This window comes from Danio rerio, chromosome 7, assembly GCF_049306965.1.
Source record: "Danio rerio strain Tuebingen ecotype United States chromosome 7, GRCz12tu, whole genome shotgun sequence".
In the NCBI taxonomy this organism is placed as follows: domain Eukaryota; kingdom Metazoa; phylum Chordata; class Actinopteri; order Cypriniformes; family Danionidae; genus Danio; species Danio rerio.
Window position 1 is genome coordinate 78,965,001 of NC_133182.1, and position 12,500 is coordinate 78,977,500.

Sequence of the window (12,500 nt, forward strand, 5' to 3'; positions counted from 1 at the left end):
TGTGGGAGGAATCTGCAAACGCACGAGGACAAAAAAACAGTGTGTAGCATTAGAGCTAAATGAGTCTTTAACGGGCGAACACATGTTTAATAAGCCACATCCTCTGCTTCAATCATGGCCTCCTCTGTTTGTACCAAGTGTGCCGCAAGCCTACGTTTGAGTGAAGGTTTCGGCCGTTAGATCGCCCCCTGGGGGCTGGCTGCAGTACAAGTCATAAAGCCCGCCTCCTCCGTGTTAATGAAAGAGACTTGAGCCCAAATAAAAAAAAATATTACACTTGCAATAAAATGTCCCGAAAGATGGTTCTGGTGGATTAAGGCACTGGTTATTGTGCTGAAATAGGTGCAGATCTTCATTTTTGTAAACAGTTTGTTTTTAGCAGTAATTTAATGCTGGGCGTGTCATCGTGATTGACAGCTGTGATTGACAGTTTCTCAAAGCAGCGCGGCGTCTGAGCTTCGGCAGGAGACTGAAGTAGACTGAAATGTTATTATTCGATTTCTGTGTTATTTTACCATGACAAAATGAGTTCAGCAGTAAACTACAGTTTCTGACATACATGATCTGGTGGAACACTGTTTATTCGCTAAGTTCAGGGCTTTTTTCGGGCTTTATTAGTTTGCTGATACAAGCCTAGCCACCCAGATAGCAAAACACAGTTCCGGCTAGATTCTCGCCTGCCGGAGACTTATCTCTTAGAGCTCAGACTGACTAATGTTACCTCTGCTGGACCTACTCCGGATGCCTGGACTCACTACCCAATTCCAGCCCGAGTCAATCGAGCCAGATGCGGCGGCCGAGCGAGCAGGCGCTGCCGCATGCGAGCCGGAATCAGCCCGCGACGCCGCGAGTAAGTTATGCGCTGCGGCCCAGAGCTGGCGCGATTGAATATATAAAACCCTCATATTTGTTAACGTTATTACATCCATTTGTGTTGATTTGACAGCAAACGCATGCTGAGAAGTTCGGGGGGCGTAGTTGATTTTACATAAAGCGTTTGATTGGAAGCTCGACTCCGCTCATTTTCGCGGCTCCTCCTCTGGCTCCATCAGACAGTCCTTCTGCGCATGTCTGGCTCCAATTTCAGCAGTCTTTTGCGACAGTTTGTGCCCGTCAAGCAGGCGTTTTGCCCTCAAGGCGTTCAATGGGAAAAAGGGCTGTCGCGTCGTCCATATTTTTTACAGTCATTGGTTTGTACAGACGCTGACATCATCATTACATCATCTGGAAATATACTGGCCTGTTCAGAAGATCTCTGTAGGATGCATTAAACTGATCAGAAGTTGAAATGTTTTATGACTACATGAAGCGACACAGTGGCTCAGTGGTTAGCACAGTCGCCTCACAGCAAGAAGGTCGCTGGTTCGAGTCCCGGCTGGGTCAGTTGGCATTTCTGTGTGGAGTTTGCATGTTCTCCTTGTGGTGGCGTGGGTTTCCTCCAGGTGCTCCCGTTTCCCCCGCAGTGTGTGTGTGAATAAGTGTGTATGTTTCCCAGTACTGGGTTGCGGCTGGAAGGGCATCCACTGCCTAAAACATATGCCGAAATAGTTGGCGGTTCAAATTGTTACTCTGGATTTACTGTACAGTTATGTGTTTGAGTAAGAGATTATTATTTTTTTATTAATTGATTTAAAAAGTTATAACCTGTAACACGTCTTCAAATATTTCAGGTTTTGAATTTACAATTAATTTTCAGAATAACAAATGTTGTCTTTGTGAATAATTAATTGATTGACATATTGATTGATTTGTTGATTTATTAATTTAACGATAGATTAATTAATTGATTTGATTCGTTGAATGATTGATTGATTGATGCTAGTTAGTTAATTTGTTTGGTTGGTTGGATGTTGATTGGTTATATGTTAATTGATTGATTGATTGATTGATTGATTGATTGATTGATTGATTGATTGATTGATTGATTGATTGATTGATTGATTGATTGATTGATTGATTGGATGTTGGTTGATTTGATTTTTGATTTGATTGGACGTTGGTTGGGTAATTCATTTAAGTGGTTGGATGTTGGTTAATTTGATTGATCGATCGATTGATTGATTGGATGTTGGTAGATAGATAGATAGATAGATAGATAGATAGATAGATAGATAGATAGATAGATAGATAGATAGATAGATAGATAGATAGGATATTTGAGTTTTGGTTTGATTGGACGTTGGTTTTGTTGATTGATTTCAATGGATGTTGGTTGAATAATTGATTGATTGACTGATTTTATTGGTTGGATGTTGATTGATTGATTGACTGATTTTATTGGTTGGATGTTGGTTGATTAAATTTTGGATTTAATTAGTAGCTTGATTGATTTGATTAGTTTGATGTTTGCTGATTGATTGATTGATTGATTGATTGATTGATTGATTGATTGATTGATTGATTGATTGATTGATTGATTGATTGATTGATTTCATTTGTTGGATGTTGGTTGATTAGATTTTGGATTTGATTGGATGTTGGTTGATTAATTAATCGGTTATTTATTACTATAAAGCATTGGTCATCTATATTTATAGTCTGTGTGAACAGAGCCTGTGTTTGCTGAGAGCAGCGGTGCTTTAATGCGTCTGTTGTATTTCTTTCTCAGGTCAGTCTATTCCCCTCCGCAATTTGCTGAAGACCAACGAGACGTTTTCAGAATATCTGACGAACAGCCTTTCGGTGCCAAACACAACAGTGGCGAGTCTGATGAGGGTGAAGGTTCGGCTCGGACAGGTACATCATCTAAAGCAGATGGAAAGTCAGAAAGATGAAGAAGCGCTTTATATTTTACCGCAGACTGGAGCAGATCCAATATCCCTTAATGAAAACGTTCACAGTAAAGCAGGATTCACCATTTAAATGTCAAGCAGATGTCAAGTGAATGACAAACGCAACACACAAAACCACTTAAAACATGTTCATGAGCCCATTTCTGTTTACACTAATAAACACGTCTAAAATGTTAACATTATAGATGTCAGACAGGGCTTTCAGAGAATTCGAACAGATGTATTTAATAACAGTATTAGTATAGCAATTCATTCGTTTATTCACTTACTCATTCAGTTAGTCACTCATTCATTCATTCATTCATTCATTCAGTAATCATTCATTCAGTCTTTCAGTCATTCGCTAACTTATTCGCTCACTCATGCTAACTCAGTCTTTCACTCATTCATCCATTCTTTTAATCATCAATTAATTAATTAATTAATTCATTCATTCATTCATTCATTCAGTTATTCAATAATCCAGTTATCCATTCATTTCAGCCAGTCTCTCATTCATTCGTTCATTAAATTGATTCAGTCAGTCATTCATTCAATTATTTTTTTCAGTCAATCGCTTATTCATTTACTCATTCATTAATTAATTCAATTATTCAGTTTATTATTCAGTAATTTATTTACTCACTCATCCATCCATTCATTCAGTTATTCATTCAGTCAGTTACACGTTCGTTCATTCATTCATTCATACATACACTCCTTCGTTCATTCATTTATTCATTCACTCATTCAATTATGCATTCAGTCAGTCATTCATTTATTTAGTTGTTTATTAAGTTATTCAGTCATTTATTCATTCTTTTTTCACTCATTCATTAAATAATACATACAGTCAAACATTTGTTAATTAAGTTATTTATTCATTCAGTCACTCAATCATTCACTTCACTTACTGATTCAGTCATTCATTCATTAAATTATTAACTCAGGCAGTCATTAATTCACTTATTCATTAATTTATTCAGTCAGTCAGTCACTCATTCATCCACTCTATTGAATAATTTATTAGTTCGTTCATTCATTCACTCTTTCACTCATTCATTCAGTTATACATTCAGTCAGTTATTTTATCGCTCACTCACTGAGGCATTCATTAAATTATTCACTCAGTCATTCATTAATTCAATTATGCATTCAGTCAGTCATTCACTCGCTCTTCCTTCAATTATTCATTAAATTATTAATTCAGGCAGTCATATATTCGTTTTTTAATTAATTTGTTCACTCATTCATTCATTAATTCAGTTTTTACTCATTTGATTGTGCATACAGTCTGTCATTCACTCACTCAGTCAGTCATTCATTAAATTAATCATTCAGTCATTCATTAACTGAGCTGTTCATTCATTGATTCACTCACTCACCCATTCATTCATATGTACAGTTGCCTTCACTCTCTGCTGATGGAGATCTGCGCTCTGTGCTCTGCGGTCCATCAGTCGATCGCATCCTGGAGTTCAGCTCAGCCAATCAGAAAGCAGAATTTCAGAACATCACATGCTCCCTGACAGCCAATCAGCTTCTTCAAGCCAGACGAGTGTTTGTGCAGAATCTGGACAACCTCAAACTCATGAACGCAGTGAGTGAAACTCTTCTGTTTCTATTAGACACACGTAAACAAGTCAAAACTGATAGTTTGGGGTTAAAACTAACACACACAAACACACATACACATATATATTAACCCTTATACTCACTGAGACTCACACACATACACACACACACACTCAGAGACACACACAAACACACACATACCCCATTTGCAGCGTAATCCCCTGCACAGATAAATACTTCAACACACACACACACACAGATCTGAACAGTGCTTTACCTCTGCAGTAATGGCTATTGAGTGTGTGTGAAGGTCAGAGCGACAGACACAGAGATAAGAGGCCAGTGAATGGGAGTTTATTAAGCTTGTTTTAACTGCCTGACATCCCAGAATAAACTCTGCAAATCTAATGATCTTTATAGATTCAGCCCTACTTCGTTTCAGTTCAGTAATACCGTCTTAATCTTTGGCTCCGTGAGGGAGAACCGATATAATACGCAATTAAGCTCAAGAAAAAAAGAAGGCTCATTGGAAATTCGTGCCCACATTTTTTTTGCAAAGCGTAAAATACATTCCTTCGGGTGCGTTTCATTGCATTGCATCATTTCAGATGTCCAATCCACTAGAGGGCGCTGTCTGCATTTTTGTGGATTTTAAATTCGTTATTTAGAGCAGTGGTCCCCAACCACCGGTCCGTGGAACAATCGGTACCGGGCCACATAAGAAATCATAAATTATTTCTGTAGAAAATATTCCCCCCACGACTTGGTTTCCTCCACTCACCCCCGCCATCTCACGTGAAATGGACTATGCCAACATCCACCACGGAGAGGGAAGAATGATATATCGCTAGTATATAGCTCAGTGGTGGTTTAAAGTTATAAAACGGGTATTATAGAGTCCAAATCAGCAAAGCATTTAAGGATTGTGCATATATGTGTGCGTGCATCGCTAAGTACCCCAAATCATTGCAATATGTATCTATATGGAGTTTCACATGCCAATGCATACATTTAATTCGGCTGTACGGTTGTAATATTGTTAATATGTTCGGCAGTTAAGATGTTTGGCACAGATGTTATGTATTTGATGCATATAAACCTTGATTGAAACATAATCAGACCACGACTGCGGTGCAACTACCGCATGCGCACTGAGTTGTTCATGATTAACCTGGATGCACGAGCGCAGCAGCTGTGTTCACGTGAGGACCCCCCCCCCACACTGGTCCGTTGTAAAATTGATAACCGTTAACCGTGGTGATAAAAAGGTTGGGGACCACTGATTTAGAGGATGCTTTGTTGTAGGTTTTAGATTTCAAATACACTAGAGGGCGCTGTCTATATATTTGCAAATCTGAAATATGTTACTTAGGGTATGTTTTGTTGTGCGTTTCAGATGACAAACTGACTAGAGGGCATTTTTGCGAATTTGAAATACGTTATTAAGGGTGCGTTTTGTTGTACGTTGCAGATGATAAGTCCATTAGAGGGTGCTATATATAATATATTTTTTGTAAATTTGATATACGGTAATTAGGGTATGTTTTGTTGTGCGTTTCAGATGAGAAATCCACTAGAGGGCGTTGTCTACATTTTTGTGAATTTGAAATACGTTATTAAGAGGGTGTTTTGTTGTATGTTTCAGATAATAAGTCTGTTAGTGGGTGTTATAAATATTTTATTTTTGCAAATTTGATATACGTTACTTAGGTTATATTTTGTTGTGCGTTGTCTACATTTTTGCGAATTTGAAATGCGTTATTTAGGGTGTGTTTTGTTGTACGTTGTGCGTGGTTTTGAAATGTGTTACTTACTAGAGTGCACTGTCTAATATTAAGCAAAACGGAAATTTGTTACTCAGGGTACAATTTATTGTATGTTTTAGATGACCAATGCACTAGAGGGCGCTGTCAGCATTTTTGTGGATTTTAAATATGTTATTTAGATAATGCTTTGTTGTACGTTTTCAATGACAAATCAACTAGAGAGGCTGACTACATGTTTGAGAAACTGAAATACCTTTGGTTATTAAGGGTATGTTTTTTGTGTATTTTAGGGGTTAAATCCACTAGAGGGCGCTGTCTAGATTTCTGAAATATGTTACTTAGAGTACATTTTGTTGTGCGTTTTAGATGATAAATTCACTAGAGGGCGTTGTCTACATGTTTGCAAAACTAAAATTCGTTACTTAGGTTGTGTTTGTTGTGCTTTTCACATGACAAATCCTCTAGAGGGCGCTGTCTACATTTTTACAAATAAGACACATTATTTAGGCTACGTTTTGTTGCATGTTTCAGATGATAAACACACTAAAGGATGCTATATATAATATATTTTTGCTAATTCGATATACGTTACTTAGGTTATATTTTGTTGTGCGTTTCAGATGACAAATGAACTAGAGGGCGCTGTCTACATTTTTGCACATTTGAAATGCGTTATTAAGGGTGTGTTTTGTTGTACATTTCAGATGACAAATCCATTAGAGGGTGCTGTCTACATTTTTTAAAATCTGAAATTGGTTATTGAGGGTACATTTTGTTGTACGTTTTAGATGATAAATCCACTAGAGGGTGGTATGTACATTTTTGCGAATATGAAATATCTGGGTATGGTTTGTTGTATGTTTCAGATGACAAATCCATTAGAGGGCACTGTCTGCATTAACTGAAATACGTTATCTAGGGTATGTTTTGCAGTACGTTTCAGATGAGAAATGCACTAGCGAGCACTGTCTATATTTTCTTATAAGTTTTAGATGATTAATCCACAAGCGGGTGGTGTCTTAATTTTTGCGAATTTAAAATGCGTTATTTAGGCTACAATTTGTTGCATGTTTCAGATTATAAACCCACTAGATGGCACTTTCTCAAAATTAATCAAATCTAAATAAAAAAAATTGTTGAACGTTTTAGATGACATTTCCACTGGAAGGCACTGTGCATTTTTAGTGATTCTGAAATATTTTATTTAGGATGTTTAAAATACATTACTTAGGGCAGTGATTCTCAAACTTTTTTCTATCAAGTACCGCCTTAGAAAAACATTGTCTTTCCAAGTACCACCAAAATGAGCAGCATTGAAATACCGTAGCGTAGTTGGACCAGAAAAGCAGCTAAAACTCTGCACAGTTAAAAAACCTGGCAGATTACCTCAGAAATATAGCCTATATATAATATATGGCATATTATATACATCATTTTTAATAAATTTTTAATTATATGTAGCATGTATGTGACATATTTCATTCCTCAGTGTACCACTAGAAGGAAGCCCGCGTACCACTAGTGGTACACGTACCACAGTTTGAGAACCACTGACTTAGGGTATGTTTTGTTTTGCGTTTCAGGTGACAAATCCACTAGAGGGTGCTCTCTACATTTTTTCAAATCTGAACTTTGTTATTAAGCGTACGTTTTGTTGTTGTCTTTTTTTTTAGCTTCCATTAGCTCTGGGTCTGAACCGCATAGAGGCAGCCGTTCTGATGGCACAGACCAGCGCACACATCTCCACACTCATGACGGCGGTGAGTCTTAGTGTTTTATATTCAAATAATCTCTCAACTGAGTCTTAAATCAAACTCTGCTTAATTTTTTTTTCAATCTTTATCATTCTTACTCAATCCAATCTGTATTTCTATAATGCTTTTTTACAATGTCGATTGCATCAAAGAAGTTTACCAAAGATGAAGTTCGAGTAAATGAATGAGACGGCAAAAGACTTTTAGGAGGTAGTGTAATTATGTGAATTGTTACACATCATATGTTCAGTTGAAAGTACATCCTCATTCTGAAGTCTGCCTTGTTCTCACAGACTTTAAAATAATATTCTGAATAAATCTGAAACAGACCTGTGATGAGCTGTGAGACTCACATGATCCTGCAAAACTCAATATCACTGAAACCACAGACCCAGGAGTTCACCCTTTGCTGGGTGCTTGATTGACAGGTCAATCATAATGCCAATATTATGGACTCCCCCATTGCTGTTCGCTGTTTTGTCTGACAAATAAACCACTCTGTGGAGTTAGTAGATACACATCAGTGGAGTCGGACTTGAAAAATGTTTAAAAATTGCTTGTTGGGAGCTCTCAATGCAGACGGCAGGTATTCAGACAGGCTGGGGAATAAAAAAATAAACAGAACTCATGCCTACTAATGTCATAAAAACAGCACAGGCTCTTTGCCAATACTTGCTTCAACTTAAATTTAAAATAAAAAAATTTAAAATTGTTGCACGTTTCAGACGACAAATACACTACAAGGCACTGTCTGTTGTACGTTTCAAATGACATCCACTAGAGAGCACTGTCTACATTTTTACGGATCTGAAATTTGTTAATCCGAGTACGTTTTATTGTACGTTTCAAATGACATCCACTAGAGGGCGCTGTCTTTATTTTTGCAAATCTGAAATGTGTTGCTGCGAGTACAATTTGTTGCACGTTTCAGAAGACAAATTCGTTAGAGGCTGCTGTGTACATATATGCGAATCAGAAATACATTACTCCTGGTACATTTTGTTGTACGTTTCAGATAAAAAATTCACTAGAGGGAGCTGTCTACATTGTTGTGAATCTGAAATACATTACTCCTGGTACATTTCGTTGCATGTTTTAGATGACAAATTCGTTAGATGGCGCTGTCTACATTGTTGCGAATCTGAAATACATTACTCCTGGTGCATTTTGTTGTACGTTTCAGATAAAAAAATTCACTAGAGGGAGCTGTCTACATTTGTTGTGAATCTGAAATACATTACTCCTGGTGCATTTTGTTGCGCGTTCCAGATGACAAATTCACTAGAGGGCGCTGTTTACATACATGTGAAATTGAAATACATTACTCTTGGTGCATTTTTTTTGCACGTTTCAGATGACAAATCCACTAGGGGGCATCATTTACATATGCAAATCTGAAATACACTACTCCTGGTGCATTTTGTTGCACGTTTTAGATGACAAATCCACTAGGGGGGCATCGTTTACATATGCAAATCTGAATTACTCCTGGAGCATTTTATTGTACGTTTCAGATGACAAATTCACTAGGGGGCATCATTTACATATGCAAATCTGAAATACATTACTCCTGGAGCATTTTATTGTACGTTTCAGATGATAAATTCACTAGAGGGCGTTGTTTACATACATGTGAATCTGAAATACACTACTCCTGGTGCATTTTGTTGCACGTTTTAGATGAGAAATCCACTAGGGGGGCATCGTTTACATATGCAAATCTGAATTACTCCTGGAGCATTTTATTGTACGTTTCAGATGACAAATTCACTAGGGGGCATCATTTACATATGCAAATCTGAAATACACTACTCCTGGTGAATTTTATTGTACGTTTCGGATGATAAATTCACTAGGGGGACTGTTTACATACATGTAATTGTGAAATACATTACTCCTGGCGCAATTTTTTGCACGTTTCAGATGACAAATCCACTAGTGGGCACTGTTTACATACATGTGAATCTGAAATACATTACTCCTGGTGCATTTTGTTGCACGTTTTAGATAAAAAAAATCCACTAGCAGGCACTGTTTACATATGCAAATCTGAAATAGATTACTCCAGGTGCATTTTATTGTACGTTTCAGATGACAAATCCACTAGCGGGCACTGTTTACATATGCAAATCTGAAATAGATTACTCCAGGTGCATTTTATTGTACGTTTCAGATGACAAATACACTAGCGGGCACTGTTTACATATGCAAATCTGAAATACATTACTCCTGGTATATTTTGTTGTACGTTTCAGATGAAAAATTCGATAGAGGGCTGTGTCTACATTTTTACGAATCTAAAATACATTACTCCGGCTACATTTACATTGAACGTGTCCACTATAGGGCTCTATATAAAATTAGTACACTATATATTTGTTTTGCTTTCAAGTTAACTATGTTTATGCTTGACCGCTGCACTGTCCACTATATACTCTCACCTTAATTTTCTTGGATTTTAATTGTTAAAACTTTTACGTTTAGAAATGTGTTGAAAAAAAATCTTCTCTCTGTTAAACAAATTGGGGGGGAAGCATTCAGAAGGGCTAATAATTCTGTATAATGTGCATATTCTGCATATTATTTTTTTTATCAGTAATTCTTCTGGGAGCTGATTGGTTTGGTTTAAAACACTCGTGAACAAGCTTGTGAATGTGGAGCAAAATAAACACTTACACAATCACGGGCACTAAAGAAGTGGGCTGTCAATGTTTGCTTTATTAGCCGTGCATTACAGCTCACTGTTTGCCTAAAAGTGTCTGCATCAATAAAATCTGCTGGAAGTTTTGCTGGAAAGTAATAATACAGCGTCTCATTTGGTATTAACACAGCAGCTGTCACTTGCGTTCTGAATGAACAGGCTTTATGTCTGTTATGCTCGTTAAATGAGACTGAAACGCCGTTTACGCTTTGTTTTTCCATTATGAAGGCGCTGTCTTGAACACGCACCAAAAAAACATTTCACCTTTCCACGGTTTGGGCGTTAGCGGGGTTTAGCCGCCAGGACAACAGATGCAAAGCACAGATGGACTTATATTACACCGACAAGCCGTGAACTAGACATGCATGGCATTAATTAATGATGTTACGCTGTGATATTCAGTTATGGGTGGACAAATGTTTGCAGTGCATCTTCCTGCCAAGACAGAATGGGCTGCAACAAAACAATGGGTTACAGACAACATAATCTGAACGCTGAGGCCAAAAAAAAGTTTTAATATTAATATATGTGCTTTTATTCTACAAGGATGTATTAAATTAAAATGAAAGTGACAGTAAATACATGTAGGTTTTCAATAAATTACATGTTTTAAAAAATAAATTCTATTCAGTAAAGACTCCTGAAATGAAAAATAGCACTGTGTCCAGAAAAATATGAAGCAGTACAACTGGTTTTAACATTAATAATAATAATAATAATGGTAATGACAATAATAATAATGGTAATGACAACAACAACAACAACAATAATAATAATAATAATAAGAAAAAAAATAATAAAATAATAATAATAATAATAATGATAATAATAATAATGATAATAATAATAATATTAATAATTATAATGGTAATGACAATAAAAATAATAATAATAGTAATAATGGTAATAATAATATAATGATAATATAATAATAATAATCATAATAATGATAACAAAAATAATACTGATAATAATAATAATAATAATAATAATAATAATAATAATAATAATAATAATAATAATAATGTTTATGACAATAATAATAATGGTAATGACAACAACAATAATAATAATAATAATAATAATAATAATAATAATAATAATACTAATACTAATAATAATATAATGATAATATAATAATAATCATAATAGTCATAATAATTATATTAAAAATAATAATGACAATAAAAGTAATAATAATAATAATATAAAAATAATAATAATTATGATAATAATAATGACAATGGTAATGATACTAATGTTAATAATGTCAATAATAATAATAATAATAATAATAATAATAATATAAAAATAATAATAATTATAATAATAATGATGATGGTAATAATAATAATAATAGTAATAGTAATAAAATAGTAATAATATTAATAATAATAATAATAATAATATAATGTTAATAATGATAACAATGTTAATAATAATAATAATAATGAAAATAATAATAATAATGATAACATTATTTTTATCTATAATAATGAAAAAAAATTGAAAATGAAAAAAAAAAAAAGAAATTTGTTAGCAGTGTAAGATTAGCATATTCTCTATGCACACCTGAGATTTACTGTGCTGCTTCTCCTCCACAGCTGCCTGACTTCAGATCTTCAGCGCTGCTGGGAGCCGCTGGGTCTTTAGACTTCAGGTCGGATCCGTTCGGAGGCATCACTCAGCTGCTGTGTGGAAGCAGATTGAACAAAACATCCAACATCACCAGCAGATCAACAACAACAGGATCTGACCAGCAAAACACACGCGCCGCAACCGCAGACAACAGCAACTCGACCAGCACCAACACCAGTAAGGGCTGATTCACGTCTACCATTCAAATAGCTAAATTCATTCATTCATTGTCTTTTCAGCATAGTAGTCTCTTTATTAAACAGGGGTCGCCACAGTGGAATGAATCGGCAACCTA

General features: G+C 35.6%; 1 protein-coding gene across 2 annotated transcripts in view; it reads left to right on the forward strand.

The window, feature by feature from the left end:
* LOC101883122 (phospholipid-transporting ATPase ABCA1) overlaps nt 1-12,500 on the forward strand; it is a 157,656-nt gene that overhangs the window by 35,303 nt on the left and 109,853 nt on the right. For both annotated transcript variants that reach the window (XM_073907702.1, XM_073907701.1), the window contains exons 6-9: nt 2,609-2,736; nt 4,177-4,371; nt 7,786-7,872; nt 12,172-12,382. In XM_073907702.1, the coding sequence (XP_073763803.1) occupies nt 2,609-2,736; nt 4,177-4,371; nt 7,786-7,872; nt 12,172-12,382 (621 nt within the window). The remainder of the gene's footprint in view (nt 1-2,608; nt 2,737-4,176; nt 4,372-7,785; nt 7,873-12,171; nt 12,383-12,500) is intronic.